The 27,222-nt window shown below is 54.8% G+C and overlaps 1 protein-coding gene and 1 pseudogene across 4 annotated transcripts; both read left to right on the top strand.

Annotated features, from left to right (window-relative positions):
- ASIC1 (acid sensing ion channel subunit 1) lies at positions 1 to 27,196 on the top strand. Of its 4 annotated transcripts, none has more exons than XM_055294918.2 (13): positions 1 to 1,129; positions 1,970 to 2,347; positions 2,951 to 3,146; positions 20,197 to 20,289; positions 20,442 to 20,592; positions 21,228 to 21,355; positions 21,638 to 21,797; positions 22,182 to 22,238; positions 23,163 to 23,316; positions 23,759 to 23,850; positions 24,366 to 24,445; positions 24,524 to 24,628; positions 24,811 to 27,196. In XM_055294918.2, the coding sequence occupies exons 2-13, from the start codon at positions 1,986 to 1,988 to the stop codon at positions 24,913 to 24,915; spliced, it is 1,683 nt and encodes a 560-aa protein (XP_055150893.1). In that variant the 5' UTR covers positions 1 to 1,129; positions 1,970 to 1,985; the 3' UTR covers positions 24,916 to 27,196. The 4 variants fall into 4 exon arrangements, with proteins under 4 accessions (XP_055150893.1, XP_055150894.1, XP_055150896.1 ...); XM_055294919.2 differs by having other exon boundaries at positions 6 to 1,129; positions 21,641 to 21,797; XM_055294921.2 differs by lacking the exon at positions 20,197 to 20,289 and having other exon boundaries at positions 16 to 1,129; positions 21,641 to 21,797.
- LOC129491638 (uncharacterized) lies at positions 24,946 to 27,196 on the top strand (annotated as a pseudogene).
- Positions 27,197 to 27,222: the final 26 nt, after the last annotated feature.

The raw sequence follows: 27,222 nt of genomic DNA, 5'->3' as shown, positions 1-27,222 counted from the left end.
TAGCTCCCCGTTCCAACCCTTCCTCACCCTGTCCCCCTCACTCCCTTTGCCCCCTTCCTTCTGTCCAGGTTCCCTTGACCTCTGGCTATTTTTCCTTCCTTTTCTCTGCTCCTTCTTTGGAGATTTGGCAGTGAGGGGTTGCGACCATGCCCCCCACAAGCCCAGAGCTACAAGGATGGGATCTGAGTGGTCAAGGCTGCGTGTTGGCTCACATATGTGCACGTGGATATGTGTCACATGTAGGTGGGAGCAGGGCTAAGAGCAGGTGAGTGCTTGCCATGTGGGTCAGGCCCCCGGGATACGTGGACATCTGCTGAGGGGGGGTGTGGTTGTGAATGGTGTGGTGTGACTCTGGTCGGTATGTGTGTCTGTCTCCATATGGGCTAAGTGCTTGAATTAGTCAAGTGTGACTCGGAGCGTGTGTGTGTGTGTGTATGTGTGTGTGTACGCGCGTGTGTGCCACGAGAGGAAGCAGCAGCAAGAGGCAGGAGAATCGATCCGAAGGAGACAGCGCGGGGAGGGGGACGCTAGGGGCAGACACCCTCCCTTCTGCGCGCACACACGCGCGCGCGCACACACACCACACACAGAGTCACACACACAAGCCATAGGGCCTCGGAGGCAGGGAGACGGCTCCGGGACTGGAGAGAGGCAGCGCCTCCGAAAGCGGCCGCGAGGAGGGGCGAGGCGGCGCGGGGAGCCCTGGGTCCCGCTCCCGGGTCCGGGGCCCCGCGCGCACACCGGCCCGGAGACAGCCTCGCAGACACTCGTAGGCGCGCACGCGCACCCTCTCCCCTCCCCCTTCCCTCCCCCTCCCCTCCCGCCGCCTCCCGGCCGGACGATGGATCCCTGCAGATCCCAGGGCTGAGAGCACCGCGCATCGCGCCGAGCCCGGGCACACCGAGCCGAGGCGAGGGAGCTAGCGAGCCAGCGCGCGCGGGCGGGCGGACAGATCGGAGCCGAGCGGGGCCGGGCGGGCCGCTCCCTGCAGGGCTCTGCGCGGCGTGCCGCGGCGGCCGCGGGCTCCGGCCCCGGGCCATGAGCCCCTCCGCGACTCGGCGCTGAGCCCGCGACCGGTCCAGCGCCCCAGGACCCGCCGCCGGCCGCCGGCTTGCCGAAGCCCCCTCAGGTGGGTTTCCGATACCCCTGCCTTTGGCCGCGAGGCTCCTTGGTACCCCGAAGCCGGGACTCTCCTCCCTCTGGATTTCCCTTGCTGCTGGGGCGGCTCGATGGCTGGGGAGGGGGGCGGGGGCTGAGCTGGGGATCCGACTGCGACGAGAAGCTGGACTGGGGGGGGGCGGGGGTGCGTCCGGGGCGGGGACAGCTCGCTGTCATAGGGAACCGCGCCCCCCCTCCATACATCCGCCTCGGGCAGCCCGCCACCCCCCACTCCCAACATACACACAGCCTGCGCTTATATGAGAACTGGAGACACCCGCGGGTGAGGACTCAGGCTGGGCCCCTCCCTAGAGGTAGCCACCTCCCTGGGGGTTTTCTGGCCCCAATTTAGCTCTTAGGACCACAGCCCCGTCCTGGGAATACCCGTGACCAGGACAGGAGCTCCTTACCCCGGGGTCAGCCCATCTGGGTGAGTTTTCATCTCCAGGATGGGGTGGATATTCTTGTCCCAGAGTGACCCCACATCTGGAGGGAACTCCTGCGCCTGCCTATGGGTGCATCAGGACTTCCCCCTCAACCTCGGATGACTATATCTGGGGTCTCCCCGGGCCTGGGAAGCTTCTCTGGGGAGCATTCTCTTGGCCTGACCTGACCCCCTGTGCCTCTGTATTTGGAGGAACCCTGGATGTGTCCCTTGGTCAGCCACCTCTGGGCTTGCAAAGCAGGGAAGTCTTCTGCCGGAGGAGTGGTGACCTCTGGAGATGAGGATTCTGGATGGGCACGTGTGGAGGGGCCCCATGTGTACTTTCATCCCAGGACAATGATAGACTGTCCCTCCCTCCTCCCCCAGGATCCCCTCGACAAGGATGGAACTGAAGGCCGAGGAGGAGGAGGTGGGTGGCGTCCAGCCGGTGAGCATCCAGGCCTTCGCCAGCAGCTCCACGCTGCACGGCCTGGCCCACATCTTCTCCTACGAGCGGCTGTCTCTGAAGCGGGCACTGTGGGCCCTGTGCTTCCTGGGCTCGCTGGCTGTGCTGCTGTGTGTGTGCACGGAGCGTGTGCAGTACTACTTCCACTACCACCATGTCACCAAGCTCGACGAGGTGGCTGCCTCTCAGCTTACCTTCCCTGCTGTCACGCTGTGCAACCTCAACGAGTTCCGCTTTAGCCAAGTCTCCAAGAATGACCTGTATCATGCCGGGGAGCTGCTGGCCCTGCTCAACAACAGGTGGGTGGCTCCCACCCTCCCTCAGCCCTGCTCCTGGAGTTGCGTGAGTTCCAGTCAGGATGTCTGCCTCCCTGACCCACCATAGAGCCCAGCGGACCCTGCCCTTTAACCCCCCCCCACCCCCAAACCTGCCACTCACAGCAGAGGAGCTAGGGTGCTCCCCTAGCTCCGATCCCAGCATAGTCCAAAACACTCCACCCTACCCGGCCTGAGGTCTGAGACATTGTCACCCTCTCTGGAGTGAGCTTTACCCTCATTCTGGCCACTCTGTCTTGACCTTCTCGTCAGTTGGGGGATGGGGACAGAACATCTTTAAAGGGTAGAGACGATAGTATAAAAGCCACAGCCCCTGCCTTGTCTCTCTGCCCACCTTATCCATGCTTCCTCTCACCCATGTGCTGGGATGCCCTGCCCCTGGGCAGCCACTACAGATCCTTCTGTCATTTCAGACCCGTGTGGTAGAGCCTCTGCATGCCCAGCTCTCCTTCCTTGCCTACACCTGGGCCTGATCCCCAGGGCTGGAGGCTGCCCCCATCACCCAAGTTGGGTGTGGGACACTGATGGCTGTACTGACCCGTGTGCCACTCACCCCCGGACCCCCAGGTATGAGATACCAGACACACAGATGGCAGATGAAAAGCAGCTGGAGATACTGCAGGACAAAGCCAACTTCCGCAGCTTCAAACCCAAACCCTTCAATATGCGTGAGTTCTACGACCGAGCTGGGCACGACATTCGAGACATGCTGCTCTCCTGCCACTTCCGGGGGGAGGTCTGCAGCGCCGAAGACTTCAAGGTGGTGAGTCCCCTCATGTGGGGTGTGAGTCAGCCTGGCCCACAGAGGAGGAGGAGGAGACAAGGAGCAGGCTGGGCCTCTCCGGGTGCTTGCTACTCTGGGAGAGGATGTTGTGTGTCCTGGGGTTTGCTTCTAGTAGAAGGGGAGTTTGTTCAGCATAGGGTCATGTTTGCACTCACTGCACGAGCACCTGAGCCTCAGCCTTGCAGCCATGATGGCAGGAAAGAGAGCCTACAGTGCCCAACACACACATATATGCACACATGCGCATGGTCTGGCATAGCCACAAACCTACCAAGCTTACCATCTAGGCCACAGGTGTCAGAGCTGAGCAGAGAGGTGGGTAAGCTACAGCCTTGTTACTTGTAGTGAGGTCCAGGACCATCAACTGGGAGCTTGAAAGGAATGCAGGACTTTGCCACCCCACTTCCCAAACCTACTGAACCAGAATCTCCATCTAATAAGATCCTCAGGTGACTGGAGTGTACACTAAAGTCTGAGAAGCACCGTGAAGCACAAATAAGGGAAACCTTCTCTTAAATAGCCAGACAGTAACTCCCTGTGTGCCATCCGCACCCCATACATAGACACATACACTGTTTGCTTAGGTTCCCTGCTTGCCAGCAAGAGCCACAGAGCCAGGGTCTGAGGAAAGGAAGGCCATCGGGACACCCAGTCACGGCTGCCCTGGAGGCTTCCTTTGCATCTCAAAATGCAAATGCCCCACAGATGTGGCTGCCTCAGGCCAGCACCTCAGGGAGGGCATAGGGAAACTGATTTTGGCATCTGATGTGCTAGGCGACCCTGGGCAAGTCACACAGATTCCTGAGAGTTAAGACCTGGGCCTGGATGGCAAAGAGACCAGAGGCTTCGGAGCCATGTAGGGACAATAACACCAAATGAATGGACAATGCTTGTAACTCTTTCAAATGGTTTCTAGGCTCCCCTCAATCCCCTTGATACATAATCGCGTTACCTCTATTTTACAAATGCACGAACTGAGACACAGGCAGAATGATTTACCCAAGCTCACACAGTGAGTGACAGGTGACAGGTTCAGGATTAGAACTCATGTCTTGTTAAGCTGAAAATGTCCTTTACTCTTTTAATTAATATTGTGGACCCTGGAGTTATTGTGTCCACTTCAAATTCTTGCCAGTCTTTTCCAGGACCCTCTGCTCTCCATGCCTACTCAGCTCTCGGATTCTCTCCCTTCTTCCTGCCCATTTTTTCCCCGCTTGCTTGCTTCGTCCTGCAGTGTGGGAACATGAACTGTATGTATTTGTGCAGAAAGGATGGCGCCATGGTCATGCTTAGTGTTTCTTGCTGTGCAAGACTTCCCAATCTCCTTAAGCCTTGCTCTGCAGACCAGTTTCCTGGGCCTTTGTCAATCCTGCTGGACAAAGTTTACATGACTGCACTCTTTACTGAGCCAAGCTGATGGGGAGCTTAGCCAAGATGCAAGAATCACTTCCTTCCCTCTCTTACTTCTTCATAACAGGAGAGTCCTGGATTCCCCAGAGCTTGAGACCAGAGGGTTCACAGTCTCACAAGTAATGCTCCCAAGAGTAATAGGACTGTAAGTGAAGGTGGAAGCAAAAGCCAGAGCCCCCCTTCCTCCAGCACACCCAACACACAAGCAGGAGGGACCCCTGAGAAAGATGGAGAAAACTTATTTGAGTGGTTTGTAGTGTTGGATGAGGGAGGGAAGTGCTTGGCTCAATCTGAGGAGGTGCTAAGATATAAATTTGAGCAGTTAGTCCATAGAAAGTGTTCAGTTGAGGCTCCATCTGTCCATCATGTCCAGAAAGATTCCAAGTGGTGATGCTAAGATAACGTTTGGTTGATGGTAATGGAGATGCTGAGATGTGATTGGTCCATGCTGTCTGAGGGGACCATTCTAAGTAGTCAGATGGAGATGTGATTGGCTCACAAAGTTCTGGAGCAGTCTGAATTATTCCTCTTACTCAGGGGGAGAGACACACAGGCTAGCACCCTGCAGCCCCAGCTGTGCACCTTCTTGCTTCTGGGTTGTCAGGGAAGACCAGGTTTTTGCTGTTTTGCAGCCCATGTCAAAGACCTGACCCTGAATTTTGCTGGACTCAAACCTCTCACTCCTCCCTCTGCTCTCTTTAGCTGATTTCATTGCCAGCCCCTCTCCATGTCAAGAGCTCTACCCATAGGGATGTTCCCACACAGATGGGCGTCTGGCTGGAGTCCATGTCTGACACCTCCCCGGTGGAGAAGGGCCTGGCGGGCTCTCTCCTCCAGCTCCCCAGTCCTAAGGGCTCCCACACTCCTTGCCTGATACTCCACCCTCTCCCTTCTCTCCTCAGTCTCATGATTAACATCCATGCCATTCTCTGCTAGCCCCAGAGGTGTGTTGGGAGTGTGTATCTAGCCCTGGGCAGATGTAGCACTGACAGAAAACACCTGTCTATAGGGTCGATCTAAGGGAGACCATCTTGGCATCTTCTGCAGCCTTCAGAGCAGAGATTCTTCACTGAGGAAAGAAGGTAGTCAGGGAAGAGAGGCTTTGTGGTTAGGGCTTTGGTTGCCCTTTCAGTAGCTCAGGAAGAAGCTGCTGGGGCCCATCCAACAGGATTGCTGTGGGATACCACCCCCCACTGTCCAAGACCTTGTTCAATGCGTTTGCAAAGTATAGTGTGCGGGGGCACGTGTGGACTCTTTTGTAGATTTCTAAGGGCAACCCTCATCTCAACAATAAGAACCGTGTTTCTCAAGGCTGGTTGGGGGAGGCATAAGAAGACAATTCAGGGAGGCTACTCTGGTCACTCAAAGACCCCAGCTCCCCTGATGAGGATCTGCAGTAACAGGCATTTCTCCAGATGTGCTCCTGGATCTAGCTCAACCCCAGGGAGTAGTTGGTCACAAAGCATTTGGCCAGGGTCCATCCCCCAGGTGTGGCTGAGTCAGCTTGGAAGGGTGGGGGTGAATATGGGGAGCCTGAGCTGAATCTGGGAGAGACTGGTTTGGAAATCCTTCGGGACTGAAGAGGGAGAAGGGCAGGGCAGGGAGTATCCCCACAGCAACCTGGCTGGGAAGGTCTCAATAGATGCCCCTGAGCAACCACAGTGACCCAACCACAAGGCCCCCTCTTCCCAGCCACCTCCTTTTCTTCCTGGTAGGATGCTTTGTTGCCAAGACAACAGGGTCCATGGCTCCTCTCTCCTGCCCCACCTTGAGGCCAGCCAGGCCAAGGCAGGGCAGGGGTTCCATGGAGGGGGGCTGGGGTGCAGCTGTCTGCTGGTGTCTGGGTGGGGGCCAGAGAAGTGAGCACAGTCGCAGCTGGTGCCAGCCTCCAGCTGCACCTTATCTGTCCCTGGCAGTGGGAGCAGCTGATGTGGCCAGAATGCTGAGCAGCAGCAAGGGGAGGGGGCTGGCAGATGGTCACCCAGTCTGCCCTATGCCACCCCCTCCTCCGCTGAGACCTAGACCCTTTGCCTAGGGGAGAGAGAAGCAGGAATTCATTTCTGGGGCCTGGAAGAGAAGGAAGAGGAGGGCACAGAGTGGAAATGCTGGGGTGGGCATGTGGTGTGACTCATAATCTCTCTCAGGAGGGTGAAACTGGGGGACAGGAATCCTTGGGAGGGGTCCACAGGAGTCCTTCTCAGGACCCTGGATTGGAGACCAGAATCTCCCAGGGAAGAGGTGGAGTGAGTGGGGATGAGCACAGAAGCCTCCCCTGCAACCCACTGCAAGGTTCTGAAGGGGCCCGGGCATCCCCTGGAGCACCTAGGGAAGTAAGATGCTGCAATGGCAGTTGGCTATGGGCGGCTGATCCTGGGACCCAAAGTGGGGAGAGAGAGATCATCTTAAAGCAGGAGAGCCAGGGATGGCAGCACCCAGCAAGAGCCAGGACTAGCATGGAGTTTATTCATCCCCAGGGCTCACCCCTCATCCCCACACCCCATGCTGCCTCACAGAAGCTCAGACCAGAAGTCCCTTGGGAGGGCCTGACCTTACTACTGGGGTCTGCACCCTCCAGCTAGGCAGGGAGTGGAGGGGCTGCTGAGGGGAAAGGCTGCCCAGACTGCCGTGCAGAGAGGGGAAGGGGAGTCTTGGGCAGCCCCACCCAGAGGCCTGGTGGTCTTCATGGGTGAGAAGGGGGAACATGCACAGATGGCAGAGGGATAGAAGAGGCCGACCTGGAGACAGTAACTTTAGAGGAGGGGTTCATGGGGTTCATGAACTTTGGGGGAAGGGTTCCTGCCCTAGAGGTTCATGGCTACCACCTCCTGCCTTATCCTTCTCATCTGTCCCTCCCTCCCAGGAAGTGCCTAAACTGAACACAGGCAGGTGGAGAGAGGAGACGGGAGCAGAGCCCATTGCAGTTGCAGGAATCCAGTGGGTGGTCCCTGGGTTGGGGTCTCAGATGGCTCCTTTTTCCTGTCTCTCAGACACAGATACACACAAACATCCTTCAGGTAGCCCAATTTCCTCTCTCACCTCTTCCCCTTCTCCCCAGACCCCAGCCATTTCTGACTCCACCCCTCTCTCAGACGGCTATCAGCTAAGAACTACTCTAAGCTAATTGATCTCTGGGCTGTTGGCTGAAGTAATAGGGAATTCAGTAACTAAGTGCCTCTAGGGGCCAAGCCTGGAAGTGGAGGGCTGGGGAGGAGCACCCCTAAGTCTTGGGACTTTGCCACTGCCCAGCCGGTGGAGAACTCCTGGGTATGGCCACCGCATGCCCAATGTGTCCTGGAGGCAGAGGGGTAGGCCCACAGAGAGGCTTGGAATGTTCTGCTGTGGGTGGAGGTTGCTTCTTAGTGTGTTTCAGTTTTGTGGAAAGTAATTTCAATTCTCTGGGGATAGCGAGGGAGACAGAATATTCAGAATGAGAAGCTGGGATTAGGGGAGCTTTAAGCTCCACTGGATTCATTCCCATAGCAGATAGTGCCACTTCCATGTGCCAGGTCCTGCGCTAGGAAAGTTAAGTGCAGCACGAGAGGTTCAGGGCTGAGAGCCATGGGGGTGGTACTAAAGGGGGCCGGGTGGGGTGGGCTTCAGAACAAAGGGGAACATGCTGGGGATGAGCAGACTCTCAACATCCAGGGGGAGTCCTCCCAATCTCCCCAGCCAAACTCAGCCTCTCGGAAAATGCCAGGTTCATAGAATGTGTTGGTGTCTCCCCAGCTAACTAAATCAACCAGCCAGTTCTCTCCGGCAAGGGCCATTCTTCTGCCTTGGCCAGCCGCTGCCCACCCCCACCCCCACCCCCAAGCTTTCCCTCACTTGTATGTTTGGGGTGGCCAATGCAGAAGCCTCTACCTTCTGACTTATAACGTCCCAGTCAGGACCCTTGGGTGTGCATTCTGGGAGGCAAAGCTGGAAGGAGACAGCAAGAATGAGAAGGGGTGCCTAGCTGGGTGGAGGATAGGACTGGGCATTAGGGCTCCCGGTCTCTATTTTGGGCAAAGTTCCACCTGGCCCCACTTCTTAGCTTCTAAGCCCGATCTCCTATACGGAGGTTGTAAAATTATTCTTTATTGAGGGGCAGCCCTTCCTCTGGGACTCTTTGGCCAAACCCACGCTGCCCCATGTGTAATGGATGTGCAGCACCAACCTACCTGGACACAGGAATTGGACATTTTCCTCATAGAATATTTAAAAATGAGCATGAAGCTGCTGTGTATTCACCTTAAAGGAAAGTTCCCTTAAGGAACTGTAAGGACAGACACTGCCACCCCAGGCTCTCCAAGGCCACTCTCCAGGGAGAGGGAGGGCCAGTTGTGATCTTTCTGAGATCCCATGAGTTCTTGGATAGAAAATGTTTTCCCACCCTTCTGCATGCCCTCTGTGTGGCTGACAGTCCTGGGGGCCCAGGAGGTTGGGCTGTGCAGCTTAGTGCCATGTGTCTCTAGTTGGTGTCACACCAGCGTGCCAGGCTGAGAACATCCCTGGGGGTGAGACTGCGGCAGTGGCCTCGGCCATGGACAGCAGCCATCTCAGACTTCCTCACAACACCCTCATCACATATGCGCCCCGAGCATACAAGCACACATGTGCACCTCTGTGTGTGTCTGCGGGGGAGTGTGGATGTAGAGTGTGAAGTGGAAGCATGTGGAGGTGTATGGGGGCCCGTGCAGCTTGGCGTGTGTGGCTGTGGGAGAAAGCTTTTGTGTAGGCAAACCTCTGGTTGCATGCAGAACACATACTAGCAAAATTAATCATCTCTTTCAGTTGTGCTTTGCAATTTACAAATTCCCTTTACTTTAGCTCACGTGAGCTTCATAATTCTTGTAGGAAGGAAATTGTTAACATCTTCCTTGGAAAGATGGGACAACTGAGGCTCAGAGGAGTTGTGTGACTTGCCTGAGGTCACACAGCTGGGAAATGACAGAGTGGGACCCTGACTTCAGATCTTCTAAGTCCGGGTTCTTTGTGTGTGGCTGTAGGAGTGTGTACGGAGGAGGGTGCTCTGTTGAGAAGCAGTGTGGAGAGGCAGGAAGGGCAAGAAAGGGTACAGAGAAGAGACCCTAGGAATCCCGTTCCCAAGTTGAGTAGGCCTAGTTTTTTGATGCTTTTGTCTTTTCATTGCATCATCAGGCCAAGTGCCAATCTTAGGTGAACCCACCACTGGCTTTCCCCAGGGTCACACCAGGGCAGTCAGGACCTCCCTGAGGAAGTCACATACCAGGGCAACTTAGTATCACATTGTGTTCATGCTCAACATCCTTAAATGGGCGTGCGGTGCTGCCTGGCAACCCCACTGTGTTTTCCTGGTCAACTTGCTCTCCCTGGTGACTACTTCGAACTTCTCCACTCTTGTCAGTCACCCTTCCTAGCTCCTCTCTCACCCTCAGCGGATGACCTTGCCTACCACTTACTTCACTGAGAAAATAGAAGCCTCAGACAACATCTTGTCCTTCTTCTGGGTACCAAGCCCCAGAAGGGAACATTCATCTTATCTAGGATAAAGTCTCAACCTAGAATTTTCATCTTATTCCCTTCTGCCTTTTTAAGATCTTTCTCCTGCTAATTCTGTCTCTCCCTGCTCTACAGTTGGTCCCTCTTTCTCAAGTAAAACCCCATTGACAATGAAACATGCCGAAGATGCTTCTGTCTTAAAATACATAGCTGTAACGACAGCTAACATATATTGAGCACTTGCTATGTATCGGTCTTTGTGCTAAGATAACAACTAAAACATATGTGTCCGTCAACTCCACAGCACCTGCCAGCTCCTATAGTATCTCTCCGCTTCCCTTTACAAAGTTCCTAAAAGTGATGTGTTTGTTTCACTGTTTCCATTTCCTCATCTCCAACTCACTTTCTGATCCACTCCGGGCTGTCCTCTTCCCCCATCGTCACCATTCCTCCTAAATGGTTCTAGCTAAGGCCAGTGGTCACCTTCATGTTGCCAAATCCAGCACATTTTTTTTTATTATTATTCTTGATCTCTCAATAGCATTCAAAATAGTTGCCCACCACCTCTTCTGGTTTTTGTTTGTTTGTTTGTTTGTTTTTTTGAGATGGAGTTTTGCTCTTGTTGCTCAGGCTGGAGTGCAGTGGCACCATCTCGGCTCACTGCAACCTCTGCCTCCTGGGTTCAAGCAATTCTCTTGCCTCAGCCTCCTGAGTAGCTAGATTACAGATGTGTGCCACCATGCGTGGCTATTTTTTTTTTTTTTTTTTTTTTTTTTGTATTTTTAGTAGAGACGGGTTTTCTCCATGTTGGTCAGGCTGGTCTCGAGCTCCCGACCTCAGGTGATCCGCCTGCCTCGGCCTCCCAAAGTGCTGGGATTACAGGCGTGAGCCACTGCGCCCGGCCCCCACCACCTCTTTTTTGAACTATTCCCTTTCCTGACAATCATACTCCCTTTGTTTTCCTCCTGTGTCTACCCACTCCTCTGTCTCTTTGCCAGTTCATTTTCTTCTACTTGGCCATTTAGTGTCACCACTACTCAAGGCTCAGTCCCAAGCTTTAATCTTCTTTTGAATCATAAGAGTACAATATACCAGCTTGAAAAATTTTTACACTGGTATGTCTTACAATGTAGTATTTTGCATATTACATTGTTATAAAACATTTCCAGTACCCCAGAAAGTTCCTTCAGGCTGTTGCCTAGTCAGTGCTACCCCACAAGAGTTAACCACTATTCTATCAGTATGGATGAATTTCACTCATTCTTGAACTTCTTGGAGTATATGTATCCTCCATACAGTGTATACTCTTCTGTGTCTGTTTGTTTTGTTTTGTTTTGCTTGTGATTATGTCTGTGAGATTTAGCCATGTTGTTGTGTGTGGCAGTGTTGGTTGTTTTTTGATGCTGTGTAGTATCTCATTATATGAATAGGCCGCAATTGATCCATTCCACCGATGCTAGACATTTGGGTTGTCACTAGTTTTTGGCTCTTATCTATAAAGCTACTATGAACATTCTTGTTCATGTTTTTTGGTTGACATATGCACTCGTTTCTCCTGGGCATATGACTAGCTATGGAACTATGGTTAAGCCATAGGGTATGATTTTGTTTAGCTTTAGTGGATACTGCCAAATCAGACCTTTTTTTCTATCTTTTTTTTAAACTTTATATTCTATTCTTGGGCAGTCTCATCTTCACTCATGACTTCAATTACCATCTACACACTGACAACTGCCAAATTTATGTCTCAGCCCAGCCCTCTCCTCCTAGCATCAGCTCCAGTCGCCAATTTTCCCACTTAACGTCTCTACTTGGGTGTCCCTAAGACTCCTCAAAACCTGCGTGTGCAAAACCAAAGTCATCATCTTACCTCCCAAACTAGTTCTTTACCTGTGTGCCTGATCTAGTGAGCCACCCCACTGTTCACCCCGTCATGCAAACCAGAAATCATCCCTGACACTCCATCTCCCTCACCTGCCTTGACAGCATCTGCCAATTTTGCATCATAAACATCTCCACTCTACCCCCTGTTCTGGGCCATCCCTCACTGCATGTCTCCCTGGGCCACGGGAATGGCTCCTCGACAGGCCTTCCAGCAGCCCCTCTATATCCTTCACTCTGCAGCGAGAGTGGTCTGTTCAAATCAAAGCTCTGGTCACTTGAACTCCTTCCACGGGGAGTCTTTCATCGTCCCTCAGCCCGAATCCTCACTGTGGCCTTTAAGGCCCTGAGTGACCCGGGTCCTCCCTGCCTTTACCTACCTCTCCAGCCACACTTGCCCCTTCTCATCCCTCTCCTTCAGGGCCTTTGCACACACTCTGTTCTCTCTCTGGAATATCCTCCCTCCTCCACAGGGGTAAGTTCTAGTGCACACGCACACGCACAAATATATACATACACACACACCATTACCTAATTACTCCTCTTTATTTATTTTTTTATTTTATTTATTTATTATTTTTTATTTTTTTATTTTTTTGAGACAGAATCTCGTTCTATTGCCTGGGCTGGAGTGCAGTGGTGCAATCTTAGCTCACTGCAACTTCCACATCCTTGGCTCAAGCAAGTCTCATGCCTCAGCCTCCCAAGTAGCTGAGATTACAGTCATGTGTCACCATGCCTGGCTAATTTTTGTATTTTTACTAGATAAGGGGTTTCACCATGGTGGCCAGGCTGGTCTTGAACTCCTGGCCTCAAGTGATCCGCCCACCTCAGCCTCCCAAAGTGCTGGGATTACAGGCATAAGCCACCGCGCCCAGCCTCTTCTTTATTCTTTAGACTGTAATTCAAACATCATTTCCTCAGAGAAAGCTTCCTTGATTCCCCAGTCTGGGGCAAGTCCCTCTGTCATTCACTCTGATAGAGCCATTTTTTTTTTCATAGCACTTATGGTTTGCAATTAGATATGTGTTTTTTTCATTTTTGAATTGATGTCTGTCTTCCCTGTTCGACAGTAAGCTCCATGAGGGCAGGTCCATGATGTGTTCTCCACTGTGGCAATGAGTAAATGAAAGAATGAAGAAGCAAGGGATTAGGAGACAGATGACCTCATTCCAGCCTCCAGCTCACTTCGTGCTCTCCCTAAGACTTGAATAGGCTGGTGTGGCTCAGTTTTCTCACTTGTCAGATGGGAATGAAGTTACTCAAACCTGCTTATTTCACTGGGTTGTGTAAGGATCCCATGAGATAACAATTGAAAACTATGAAGCATTACACAGACATGAGGGGTGGCTGGAATGAAGAAAGAGATACAGAAAAAGTCAGAAACCACTCAGCACACACTGCTAAAGAGAAGGTCTGGGTGGAGGGCGCTGCATGCTTGGACAGAGGGTTCAGAACTGAGTGCAGCTCTGTGTGTGTGTCTGCTTGGGCACCTCTCCAGGGGCCCTCTGCGTATGCCCTTTGACACTTTCCTGATCCCTCAATTACTTGAACAAGATGAAGATGGGAAAGAATGTTTGAAGAATAAGCATTTGTTTGAACAAGCATACAGGCGATGGAGGAGAGAGGACATGCAGTTGGGTGTGTGTATGTGTGTGTTGGGGTGTGTGTGTGTTGAGGTGTGTGTGTGTTGGGGCATATGTGTGTGTGTGTGGGGGGGTGTGTGTTGCCCCACACCAGGGCTGCGTGTCTGTGTGGTAATGTGCAAGTGTGCAGTGTGGTCTTGGTTGCTGTGGGGGAAGAGGTATTCAGTTGCACCCAACTTACTGTCCTTTGGCGCTGTCTGTGTGTGCACACCCTTGTCTTTGCTGGGCCTCCCAAGCTGGAAGCTCCCGCTGCCTTAGCTGCTTCCTTCTGGAAATCAATCTACTTCCCCTTCCAAAACATCTGAAGGAGGGGGACAGTGCCCTCTAGTGGGAACGCATGGGCAGCTGCAGCTTCCTCAGCCCAAGCCTCAGCCCCAGTCCACCCAAGTCTTGAAGTCCTCTCTGAAGCACTTCCTGGGGAATGCAAAGGAGGAGGCCCCTGCCTTCTGAGAGCTCAAGATCTGGCAGGCAGGAAAAAGATACACACAGGACAGGACACACGGGTTCATGCAGGAGAAGCCTGAGGACAGCAGCTGAAGGTGGGGGGTCTCTCCTCATCTCTGCAATGACTTATCTCTGGTTGCCCTGGGTGTTCCTGGCCTTCCTTGCTTCCTGTTCCTGCACGTGGTCTCTTGGTCCTGCTCTTTCACTCTCGGTCATTACTCATAGCTGTAGAGCCTTGAGCAGAACTGGACCCTTTAGTCTATTCCCTGGGTGGGCACTAACAGCGCCCTGGGCAGTCAGGGGAGGCTTCTTGGAGGAGGTAACATGTGAGTAGGGTCTTGAAAAATGAGTAGGAATTCTCCAGATGGAGTCCAGGGAAGGCACAGGACTGTGGATGAGCCTCGTGTGTCTGGGGGTGGGTGGTGGTGGCTGGATGCTGGCTTGAGGTGGAGGGTACATTGCTTTCAGATTTTTTTTTTTTGAGACGGAGTCTCACTCTGTCCCCCAGGCTGGAGTGCAGTGGCTCAGTCTCGGCTCACTGCAAGCGCTGCCTCCCGGGTTCACACCATTCTCCTGCCTCAGCCTCCCCAGTAGCTGGGACCGCAGGCGCCCGCCACCACGCCCGGCTAATTTTTTTTTTTTTTTTTTTTTGTATTTTTAGTAGAGACAGGGTTTCACTGTGTTAGCCAGGATGGTCTCGATCTCCTGACCTCTTGATCCACCGGCCTTGACCTCCCAAAGTGCTGGGATTACAGGCGTGAGCCACTGCATCCGGCCGCTTTCAGCTTTGTGGGACTACAAGAGAGGACTAAATTTTGACATGAGGCAGTGGGGAGTGAGAGAAGGTCTTTATTTTTCTGAGATGGAGCCTTGTTCTGTCGCCCAGCCTGGAGTGCAGTGGTGCGATCTCAGCTCACTGCAACCTCCGCCTCCCGGGTTCAAGCGATTCTTCTGCCTCAACCTCCTGAGCAGCTGGAACTACAGGCACGTGCCACCATGCCTGGCTAGAGAAGGTCTTTAAACAGAAGAATGGTCAGAGTCACACAACTCGAACTAAACGTGGGGAGAAACTGCAGGGAGGCAGAGAGACCAGTTGAGAGGCTGTTGTTTAGGCAAAAGAGGAGGGCAGTGGCAGAAAGAGGAGGACAGTGGCTGTTGTTTAGGCCAGTCTGAGGGCAGTGGCAGAAGCATGGAGAGGGGCGAGAGCTCAAGACTCCGCTTCTGGGGCCTCTTTGTCCCTGGCAGCAAAGCTGAGGCCAAAGGTTCCACATCACTCAGTTCTGCTAGAACCTGGCACCCTGCCTCGCATCCCCAACACACTCTAGGGTCTCTGCAAATGGAGAAGGGAAAATGGTGGGAGCAGGGAGGGAGAAGAGAGGAGGAGGAAGGGGAATATGGCCTGGGGCTAGGGGATGCTTAAGGAATGGGGAGGCCCAAGCACACCCACCTAGCCCCAGTGTAGCCCCACTGCTCCTCCTCTGGCCCTGCAGAGAAAGTGAAAGCGTTAATCTGCCATACCTCCCTCCCCCCCTTCCCCTCCTCCCCTCGGGTCACCTTCTTGGCCCTGGAGACTTGGCTGGTGGCTCAAGTTCCTCAACCATTGGCCCTGAGTAATCAGAGCACACAGAGGGGCCAGGGGCCTGGGAGCAGGGAATGGTAAATTAGCGGTAGGGGAGCCTCAGAGACTGAGGCCGGGAGTCTGCAAGGCTGAGGGTTTTGGTGGGAACCCCACGTTGGTTCCCAATACTCTCTACCTGACCCAGGTCCCCCTGCCCCACCCCCAGCACTGATCTCGATTTCTTCCACCCACCAGAGAATTCCTCGAACAATCTAAACTGTTGGGGGGGGGCGGGGGCCAAGCCAAAAGGGGTAGTGACGATCTGCCAGGAAGCTTTCCCGCTGCAGGAGACAGGGTCCCTCCCCCTAGTGCTGGGAACTGGTCAGAAATGAGTCTGTGGTCAGTGAGAGACTGCTGCTAATGGAACCTGGGCTGGCCCACAAGCCACAGGAGGGGTAGGAGAGAGGAAAGGAACCAAAATACATCTCAGCATAGGGGGGGTAGGACGAGGGCTGGTAATGCTGTCCTGAAGTAGAGCTGGGGGCAGGGAGGGAGGGGAAGAGAAACAGGGTCAGGGACTGGAATTGGAGGTCTGAGAGAGTAGCTGGTCGTGGGGCACAGGGGGGCTCAGGTATCTCAGAGGAATAACTGGACGAGGGGAGAATAAGGGAGAGGACCCAGAATTGGGATGGGGACACTGAGGGACATGCTGAGGAAGAGATTGGAGGACAACAGAGAGGATGAGTGTGTGTTGTGTGTGTCCTGGGGGGGGTGGGGACTGTGGTCGCTACGATCACCCTGGCTGTGGGCGCAAAGGATGGTGCCGGGTCCCTTCTCCCTGGGAGGGGTGGGTTCCAGGAGTCCCAGCCCTAGGCTTTTCCAGGGTTTCCACTCTGTCCTAAACCCTCTCTGTGCTGCTGGAGCTGGTGACAGGGAAGGGGCTCCAGCCCCCTGCTCTCCATCAGCCTCCCTTTCCCACTGCCATCAATTATTCATCAGCCCAGACACCCGCCCTCCCTGGCAGGGCAGGCTGGTCCTCCTCCCATGCCCCGCCCCAGCCACACTGCCACAGAGGCCCTGGTGAGGAAGGACGGCCAGCCGGGCTGAGATACCTGGCTGACGGGCTGGGTGGCTGGCTCTGCCGGACTCTGCCTGGGGTCACATCGCCTTCCCCTCTGGCACCTTCCCCCTTCCTCCTGCAAATCCCTGGCACCAGGAAGCCCCTGGAGAAAATGCCCATCCAGATCTTCTGCTCCGTGTCATTCTCCTCTGGAGAGGAGGCCCCAGGACGCTTGGGAGATACTTGGGGTCCCCACCACCATCAGCAGCAGCAGGAATCGGAAGAGGAGGAAGAAGAGAAGGAAAAGGAGGCAGTGAGGAAGGAGGCCAGTGAGGGGCATTCACCCATGGACTTGGTGGCCTTTGCCAACAGCTGCACCCTCCACGGCACCAACCATATTTTTGTGGAGGGGGGTCCAGGGCCAAGGCAGGTGCTGTGGGCAGTGGCCTTTGTCCTGGCACTGGGTGCCTTCCTGTGCCAGGTAGGGGACCGCGTTGCTTATTACCTCAGCTACCCACACGTGACCCTTCTAAACGAAGTGGCCACCACGGAGTTGGCCTTCCCGGCAGTCACCCTCTGCAACACTAATGCTGTGCGGCTTTCCCAGCTCAGCTACCCTGACTTGCTTTATCTGGCCCCCATGCTGGGACTGGATGAAAGTGATGATCTCGGGGTGCCCCTTGCTCCACCAGGCCCTGAGGCCTTTTCTGGGGAGCCCTTTAACCTGCACCGCTTCTACAATCGCTCCTGCCACCGGCTGGAGGACATGCTGCTCTATTGCTCCTACCAAGGGGGACCCTGCGGCCCTCACAACTTCTCAGTGGTGAGTGGGGTCCCATGCCTGCCACAGTACCCCAAGAGTGTCTGCCATGGCTGTCCCTGACTGTCACCTCCTGGGGTTGGGGCTGGGGCTGGGGCTGATGACTGTGCTGCCCCCGACCTCACCTGGCTGACCCAGGCCAGAGCTCACCCAGGAGTCCAGGGCCTGGAACTGGGCAGATATTCCCAGATCCACACCAGTACTGCTTTTCCTGTTAGAATCTTGAAACACGCCTATCTTAGTTGGTACTTTGCTGCTGCCTCCCCACATGTTCTCCAGCCTCACCTGCCCTTCCCAAGACCTCCTCATGGTCCAGCAGGGCCCGGGACCTTTCTCTGTCTGTGAGGTCAACCTTTGATCTGTTGGTGGACACCAGTGCCTGGACAGTTGTTCACTATTTTGACTAGCACCCGTGGACTGAAGCTGGGGTGGGTGCTGCCTGGTCTCTGGTGGTACAAGAGAAGGGAGTGAAAGGGAGACAGTAGAGGGGTGGGGATATCCCCCAACCCCATCCCACCATGCCCCTTGTCAGCAGCTCCCGCAGCAGGGACTTCAGTGCATCTTCACTTGGTCTTCCTGTGCCCTCCTATGGACACCCCACCCCCACCAGCTGTGTGTGTGTGTGTGTGTGTGTGTGTGTGTCTGAGGGTAAATAACAGGTCTCTAAATTATATCCCTCTCCCCAGCTTTAAGTGGCCAGGGACCCTTTTCCTAGGGGAAGCTCTCGCTGGGAACTGTCCTCCAGACCCACCCGGGGTCTAGGGCTTTCCCTGCTGGGGGGCCACCTGGCACCCCACTGTCTCTCCTAAGTTCATCTTCCAGGTCTGTCTGGCCTGACTGCTCTCCTGCCCCACCAGCTCCCAGATTCGAGGCCTTCCCTGCCCCACACACCCATCCCTCAGTCCTCCAGCCCCTCCCTAGTGTAGGGGCAGGGGGTGTCATCATACCCGTGCATCATGGGATGACTGCAGGCATACAGAGGCCTGGGGGTTTGGGCCACTGGGCCTCAGAGAGGTCAGGAGCCATAGGAACGTGTCTACCTTTGGGTCTGAGAGTAGAGCAGACACTTCTCACCCAGGCCCACCAGGTGGCAGCAGCAATCCACTGTACAGCAGCCCAGTCCTCTGAACCGGCGCAAGGCAGGGCTGCTAGCCAGCCTCAGACACCTCTAATCCCATACAGCTCCGGATGGAGTGTAGGCATGGGCATATGTCCAGCCTGGAGCCTGTGGCTGGGTGCCGCAAGATCTGGTCATGGGGCTCGGGACTAGGAGCCCTTGGAGTTCTCTCTTTGCCTCATCTCTGGACCTCACCCACAAAGTGGGAGAGCAGTGTATCTCCTTTTCTGAAGGGCAATGGAGGAGGCTGTTCTAGGAAGGGGGAAGGGGGCAAAGACCCTATTCCCTAGTAACCTACTGCCATTGCTGCTCCAGTCTAGCCTGAAACTCTTTTGTCTCTCCCCTGCCCTGGGCTGTATTGACTCACCTTATGACCTGTTTTGTGGACTTTGTCACCATCCAGCAGTAGTAAAAGCACAGCCACCCCAACCTGGGGACATTCAAGGAGTCTGTGGGGAAAAGGCCAAGAATAACTGGTTTACTTTTCTCTTTGCAGCTTTTTGATCAGCACTGTGACCAGGGTTACACTGGGACATGGAGTGGGGAGAAGCCTGGGGAGACAGCCCCCGGGGCTGAGACATCTTCTGAGGCCCCCCTAGTTTTGCAAAAGCATTAACACACACACCATGGCCTGGGGGCTCAGTCCCAAGTGCTGGGAGAAGAGGTGCTGGTGCTTGGCTGAGCGTGGTCCTTGGCATGGCAACTGGGTCTACTTTCAGGTTCTGCTGATAATGGAATAATGATGGACCCAAGGGGCTAGGGGCTGAATGAAACCAAAAAACTGAGTTTGGCCGGGCACGGTGGCTCACGCCCGTAATCCCAACACTTTGGGAGGCCAAGGCAGGCAGATCACCTGAGGTCAGGAGTTTGAGACCAGCCTGGCCAACAGGGTGAAACCCCGTCTCTACTAAAAATACAAGAATTAGCCGGGTGTGATGTTGTGCACTTGTAATCCCAGCTACTCGGGAAGCTGAGGCAGGAGAATCGCTTGAACCCAGGAGGGGGAAGTTGCAGTGAGCTGAGATCGCACCACTGCACTCCAGCCTGGGCAACAGAGCAAGCCTCCATCTCAAAAAAAACAAACAGAAAAAAAAAAAAACGAAACTGCGTTTGGGTCTTGGGGAAAGCAGAATTTCAGATTCCCAGAGTGAAATCTAGGAGAAGAGAAGATGTGTCTTGGAGGGCCTCGGAGAGAAGATGTGTCTTGGAGGGCCTCGGGAGCTTGGGCCTGAGGAAAGTGTCCCAAGGAGGGGCCAGGGATCTGGTGGTGTTAGGGTCCTGGTGATGAAAATGTATATGTCAGGGTCCTGGCAGGAAAAAGACAGCTACTTGATGATTTAATTGAAGACTTGAACAAAGGGACTGCTGACAGAGCTGGGGGCAGGGTTAAGGAAACCAATAAGGGGGACTGAGGCAGCGAGCAGTACTAGGAAATCGTTATCACTTCCAGGCTGAAGAAGCACAAAAGAAGACAGTGCTGTGTAGGGAGCCCTGGCAGGATTTGTAATCATGGAGGGCCTAAGCCACTACTAGAGCTACAGAGGGGCGAGGGCTGGGGAAGGATTCATACCCCAATCTTTCCTCCTGCCTTCTGAGCCATTACCGATACCTCCCAACTGTCAACCCCAACTAGAAGCCCATGCAGGTGGCAAAGGAGCTCAGGCGATGCACTCTACCAGGAACAGTTTTCCAGGGCACACAGAGGGCAAGAAAGGGCGAGAAACAGGTGGGAGAGGGGAGCAAATGGAGAACGGGCTACATAGGAGGAACCATTCCCAAAGGGTGTTGAGATTCCAACAGCTGGGGTGGCTAGGAACAGCCCTTGGTGAGTAGAGGGTGCTGGCAGGACTCTTAGGCTCTCCACTCTGCCCTCGCCAGGTCTTCACACGCTATGGAAAGTGCTACACGTTCAACTCGGGCCGAGATGGGCGGCCGCGGCTGAAGACCATGAAGGGTGGGACGGGCAATGGGCTGGAAATCATGCTGGACATCCAGCAGGACGAGTACCTGCCTGTGTGGGGGGAGACTGGTACGTCACCCGCTTCAGGGGCCCCTCCGCATGGCTCTAGGCCCCAGCCTCTGCCAGGGGATTCCTGGGCTTCACTGTGAGACGTGGGCAGGGCCCGGGCTTTCCCCTCTCCCTCCAGCATCTCACCATCTCCATCACTGACTCTACCTGACTTCCACACTCACATCTCTCTGGCTCCCACTTCCTGGCTCAGTTACTCTCCAAGGTAACCAGCCATCCTTTTCCATCAGCGCCGCCGCCACTCTATAAATAACTCCCTCTCTTCTCAGGCTGCCTGCCTGTCTGGTCTCGGGGGGCCTTGGGGCAGAGAGAGACGGGGGAAAGGGAGAAAGGGAGGGGGAGAAATGGAGAGCATCTGAAACAGTGACACTCTGGGAGAAAGTATTTGAAACACCAAGATGCAGAGCAGAAGCCAGGTAAGAAAAGAAGTGTGTAGGATGCAGGGGTCATCAGAGCAGCTCAGAGCTGGTAAACCCAGAAGGAGGCTAGAGGGTGGGCTAGGACCCTATAGACTTCCCCCACCCCAGCCCCAGTGTACCCTATGCTTATTTCCAGGAGAGGTAGGATGCCCCCAGGTCTGACGGGTGTTAGGGAGTCAGGAGCCCTCCCAACCCACACACTCCTCATTCCCCTAGATGAGACGTCCTTCGAAGCAGGCATCAAAGTGCAGATCCATAGTCAGGATGAACCTCCTTTCATCGACCAGCTGGGCTTTGGCGTGGCCCCAGGCTTCCAGACCTTTGTGGCCTGCCAGGAGCAGCGGGTGAGAGGGCCATGGGAGGCTGGTCCTGGGGTGGGGTATTGAGGGGTCCAGGTGGAGTGGTGGGCAATCAGTAATGGGAAGGACAGGTGAGCAAGGACCTGGGTGGTAATCTGGCTAGTCAGAAGCCTGAGTGATCGAATGAACAAGAATGCTCTGTAAACTCTGAGACCTTCGGAGGCTGCAGAGGGAGAGGAGGGCAGAACTCCAGAGATCTACATCTTGTCAGAGGAGTCCATCAAGCTGATTTGGGGAGAAGTCCCTGCAGCTCCCCGGCTCTCCCAGCAGCTCATCTACCTGCCCCCGCCCTGGGGCACCTGCAAAGCTGTCGCCGTGGACTCGGATCTGGATTTCTTCGACTCCTACAGCATTACTGCCTGCCGCATCGACTGTGAGACGCGCTATCTGGTGGAGAACTGCAACTGCCGCATGGTGCACATGCCAGGTCAGGCCTGGGGCTCCAAGCACACTCCTGGGGTCCCTGGGCCTTTGCTGCCCTTCACTAGCTCCCCATCCATATCAATCTCCCAACCCCAGTTCCAGCCCTCTCCATCCCACACCCACCTGGCTCATGTCTCTCTGACCTCAGTTCCTGCCTGCACCCCCAGGGATGGGTGGGAAGGGTCTAGAAGGTATGGACCGGGAGTGGGTCACTTCTGGGGCAGCATGGGGGCCCGCCAGTCCTCCCCTCCCGTCCTCTCCCAGCTTACGCCCGCCAGTCCTCCCCTCCCGTCCTCTCCCAGCTTACACCTTCTAGGCTTTTGGTACTACCACCATCACCAGACCCCTTGAATCCCCATCCTGCATCGTTGTCTTTTCTCCTCTGTAGGGGATGCCCCATACTGTACTCCAGAGCAGTACAAGGAGTGTGCAGATCCTGCTCTGGGTGAGCGCCCCTGGCCTGGGGCAGTCTGGGGGAGGGAAAAGGTGCTGCCAGCCACGTGCGCAGGAGTTTCAGGGCACACTCCCAGAAGCCTCACATAACTCCTGGACTGGGCTGCACCCTCTCTTGTGTCTGACATTAAAGCTGAGAATGGTCAGTCATGGTGGCTTACACCTGTAATCCTAGCACTTTGGGAGGCTGAGGTGGGCAAATTGCTTGAGCCCAGGAGTTCGAGACCAGCCTGGTTTCATGGTGAAACCCTGACTCTATGAAAAATTTAAAAAAAAATTATGTCGGCATGGTGGCATGTGCCTCTAGTCCCAGCTACTCTGGAGGCTGAGGTGGGAGAATTCCTTGAACCTGGGAGGTGAGGTTGCAGTGAGCCGAGATTGCACCACTGCACTCCAGCCTGGGTGACAGAGCAAGACCCTGTCTGAAAATAATAATAATAATAATCAATAAAGTTGAGAATAGCATCTTCAGAGGCCCCTATGAAAAATGAACAGAGGTCACCTGGGAATGGCCTTCATCTTCTTTCATCAGCCCCTCAGCTGCTTGACCCTGGAGGGTCCTGAGGAAGTGAGATATAAGAGTAAGAAATATCCATGGGGAGGCTTGGTGAGAATTAGCACACGGTGGACACAGCTGTGAGGGGGCAGCTGGGGTTCTCCTCACTCACCTAGTTCTCTCCGTCTACGTCGTTGGTTCAGTGGCCTGCAGGGTTCAGCAGGTAAAGTCCTCAAACATGCCTCAGGCTGGATGGTGAGGTAGGATGTTGGCAGAGTTTAGCATCTAGGCAGGGTGAAGGGCAGGTCACGGAAAGAGAAAGGGGCCCAGAGTTTCTCTGGGCAGAGCTAGGATGTGCATGTGGGAAGGTGCTGGCAGAAGGGCACCACTCAACTGGGACCTCTCACTGGCTGAGTGCAGACTTCCTGGTGGAGAAGGACCAGGAGTACTGCGTGTGTGAAATGCCTTGCAACCTGACCCGCTATGGCAAGGAGCTGTCCATGGTCAAGATCCCCAGCAAAGCCTCAGCCAAGTACCTGGCCAAGAAGTTCAACAAATCTGAGCAATACATAGGGTAAGGGCTCTGGCTGGGTAGAGCAAGGCCCTTGGGTTGGGACTGTGGAATGGATGAGTGGGGTTTGATGGGGGCGGGGGCTGGCAGGCAGGGGGAAGTTGAGATAACACAGGGAAGGTCCAAAAGGCAAGCAAAGAGTCTAGGGTGGGTAGGCAGGGAAGATCAAGCCAGAATAAGCAGGGAAGCACCCCTTTCTCCTCCCTCTTCATCCTCATTGTTGTAACCGGAGTCACCTTATACTTGAGGCATACTGCATATGGTACAGAACATTTTTTCATATGTGCCATCTCATTTAATCCTCAAAGGCAGATATCTCCATCAGCATCTCATTTTATGGATATGGAAACTGAGATTCAGAGAGGCTGCCTTGCCAAGCTGACCTGGTTAGTGAGAGATGGAGATATGACTTGAACCTAGGTCTCCTCCCCCAATCCCTGTGCAGGGAGAACATCCTGGTGCTGGACATTTTCTTTGAAGTCCTCAACTATGAGACCATTGAACAGAAGAAGGCCTATGAGATTGCAGGGCTCCTGGGTGAGCTGCTGATGACGCCTGTCCCCTTCCCATGCCATGGGCATGGCGTGGCTCCCTATCATCCAAAAGCAGGGTGCTCACTTCTGTCCCATGAGGGTCCTCCACCCCAGAGGCCCTTCCCCAAACCCTGTTGTCTTGGTAAGTGGCGAGGGAAGGGAACTGAGCCTTCTCTTAGGGCAAAGTGGAAAAGAGAAAAGACAGGCCTGTGGGCATGAGGGAGGGGTAGGCATGGAAGTGGAGACTATTTCATGCGCCCCTAAACTAAGAGGGTTGTGGTATTTTGTAAACGATTATTTTTCTTGAAAAACACCTGCTCGTTTTAGAGAGGTAGAAAAACGCAGAAAAGCATAGAGAAGAAAACAAAAATTCCACCCGAATCTGGCTTCGCGATCCTTCTGTGCAAAGGCTGCCAATCCCTTTGAGAATACACCTTGCCCGCCCCAGTCCCAGTAAACCCTGCTGCCCCTACGATGTCCTGACCCCACTGACCCCCCCCCCGGCCCCTGCCCCCGCAGGTGACATCGGGGGCCAGATGGGGCTGTTCATCGGGGCCAGCATCCTCACGGTGCTGGAGCTCTTTGACTACGCCTACGAGGTAAGCGGGGGCGAGGCCCGGCGCGGGGCCACGTGGGGGCGGGGTCCAGCCGGCCCACCTGCCCCGTCCCCGTCCTAGGTCATTAAGCACAAGCTGTGCCGACGAGGAAAATGCCAGAAGGAGGCCAAAAGGAGCAGTGCGGACAAGGGCGTGGCCCTCAGCCTGGACGACGTCAAAAGACACGTGAGGGAGCGAGCGAGGGCGTCCTGCAGCCCGCCTGTGCCTCCACCGCCCCAGGAACCCCTGCCCACCCCCGCCCACCCGCCTCTGCCACCACCTTCTCTCCTTCGCCTCCCGAACGCCCCAGCACTGCCTGAAGCCCTTCCGAGGGATAACCCGCCCCTGTCCTGTGCCCTTCCCCCCAGAACCCGTGCGAGAGCCTCCGGGGCCACCCTGCCGGGATGACATACGCTGCCAACATCCTACCTCACCATCCGGCCCGAGGCACGTTCGAGGACTTTACCTGCTGAGCCCTGCAGGCTGCTGAACCAAAGGCCTAGATGGGGAGGACTAGGAGAGCGAGGGGGCCCCCAGCTGCCTCCTCATATCTGCCCTGGGGACTCCCCACGCTCCGGGGCAGATCTTTCCTCTTGTCTGTGGTAAGGAAGGAGGAGTCTTAACCATAGAGTCCTCTCCCTGCCTCTATCCCATTCTTTTTACGTTTAACAAAACTAATCTAAAAAAGAACTAAAAAGGGAGAACGGGGCAAGGGGCCGCAGGCTGCCCCTGTCTCCTCCATGCTGCCTCCCCTAGCTCCCAGCCTGAATTCTATCTAGCTGTCTGCCATCTGAGTGTCCATCTACATTCTGCTGCCACCAGTCACCAAAGGCCCTTCCCAGTGAGGGGTGGAAGGGATCTCTGGGGTCTGGAATTTGGCCCCAAGCCAGAGAATGTACCTTAAGGGGGAGGGCTAGTGTGGGGGGAGGGAGGCTTCCCCAGCCTTAAGAGACCCTCTCAGCCCAGTGACTGTCCCCAAACCCAAGTCTCCTGGCAGGAACTAAAACCTCAGCCCCACTCTCTCACACCATGTGGAATCTCGTAGGGGTCGGGGATCCCCTTAAGAAGTGGTAATGGGGACGGCCGGGCGCGGTGGCTCACGCTTGTAATCTCAGCACTTTGGGAGGCCAAGGCGGGCGGATCACGAGGTCAGGAGATCAAGACCACGGTGAAACCCCGTCTCTACTAAAAAAATACAAAAAATTAGCCGGGCGTGGTGGCGGGTGCCTGTAGTCCCAGCTACTCGGAGAGGCTGAGACAGGAGAATGGCGTGAACCCGGGAGGCAGAGCTTGCAGTGAGACGAGATTGCGCCACTGCACTCCAGCCTGGGTGAGAGCACGAGACTCCGTCTCAAAAAACAAAAACAAAAACAAAGAAGTGGTAATGGGGACAAGATGCGGCCCTGGTGCTGTAGGCTACATCCTGATACCTATAAGTTCACCCCCACCCCACAGCTGCTGGAGAGAAATCCCAAGAGGCAGCCCTTCCTCACCATCCCATAAAAGACCTGGCTGGTTAGCGTCCAGCTCAGGGAGAAGGGTGCTGGTGCCTAACCTCACTGGTCCCTCTCCCGGAGGCCCTTGTAGAGGGCCATGTCCATAAATTCTCTTATGGAACTCTTCCACATCCTCTTCCCCAACTTCATTTGCTTCTCTCAACAACCTCATCTGCATTTTCTATTTCTATATGATACAGACTCTATATTGCTATATCTCTGTATATACTTTCCCCAGCCCTGTCTGTCTCCACCCCATCCCCTCTTGTCTCTGAGAACCATTCTCCCACCCCAAGTTCCACCTTCTATGTTTCTGCCCCCTCCCTGGTCTCTGAATGCCTTCGCCTGTATAAAGAGTTGAACTCTCTCCCCTGGTGTCTGTACTGTGTACACACATCCCTCTGAGAAGCACAAGGAGACGACACGCGCATTGTAACCTTTGCACTGTCTCAGTGGCGACAAAGGAAGCTGTGAATCACAAGCTCTGCCTCTTTCTGGCCTCACCTTCTCCCCCAACCTGGGCACCCTTGGCCCTCCCTGCAGCCTTAACATTCTCTTCCCCTGCTCCTCCTATCCCATTGCCCTTTGCCCAGCTGACAGTGGCATCCCCAGGGAAGGGGTTGCTTTAGAGATAGCCCCCACCCAGGGGATGGAGGTCTACCCTGGACACTAAGCCAAGTGTGTCAGAGACAGAAGGGAGCTGGGGATTGGCGACCCCTGAAGTTGGGGCAGTGGGATGCTGACAGGCAGAAGCTGAGGTCCTCAGTCAGTGGCCTTTCCTCCTTCTGGGTGCCCAGCCCCCTTTCCTCACCTGATACCCAAGCCTACCACTTTTATTTTCTGGTGAGGTGGGTTTGGGAGGAAAGAGAGGCCTACAGGAGGAGTTGAAAGCTCTGCTGTTGTCCCACCCTATCTTAATGAGAGAGAAGTGAGGTGGAGGGCCTGCCCCCTCCCTCCACCAGACACTCCTTCCAGGCCTGAGCCCCAACCCCTCTCCGGGCCTTCCTTCCCTAGCTGTGTCTTGGTCTTCAATCCCAGAACAGGACCTGTGAGCAGGTCACCTGTGCATTGACCTGGAGCTGGAGAGTAAGGCTGTCGGATCTTTGGAATCTCTTGGTTCCTAGGAGTTTCCCCAGAGATCATACCTCCCCAGAGGGAAGCAGGAATGAGGCCAAAAAGTGTGCATTGGATAGGGGAACAGCAGGCAGGGCTCTGGGTGACGCATGCCTCTGGTCTAATAAACTGGGTTTCAACCATCTCCTCTTCAGTGTTGTTCTCTTATTT

The sequence above is a fragment of the Symphalangus syndactylus genome, chromosome 10 (genome assembly GCF_028878055.3).
Source record: "Symphalangus syndactylus isolate Jambi chromosome 10, NHGRI_mSymSyn1-v2.1_pri, whole genome shotgun sequence".
NCBI classification, from domain to species: Eukaryota; Metazoa; Chordata; class Mammalia; order Primates; family Hylobatidae; genus Symphalangus; species Symphalangus syndactylus.
The sequence above is the reverse complement of the archived record's forward strand: the minus strand, read 5'-3'. Positions and strand labels throughout refer to the sequence as shown.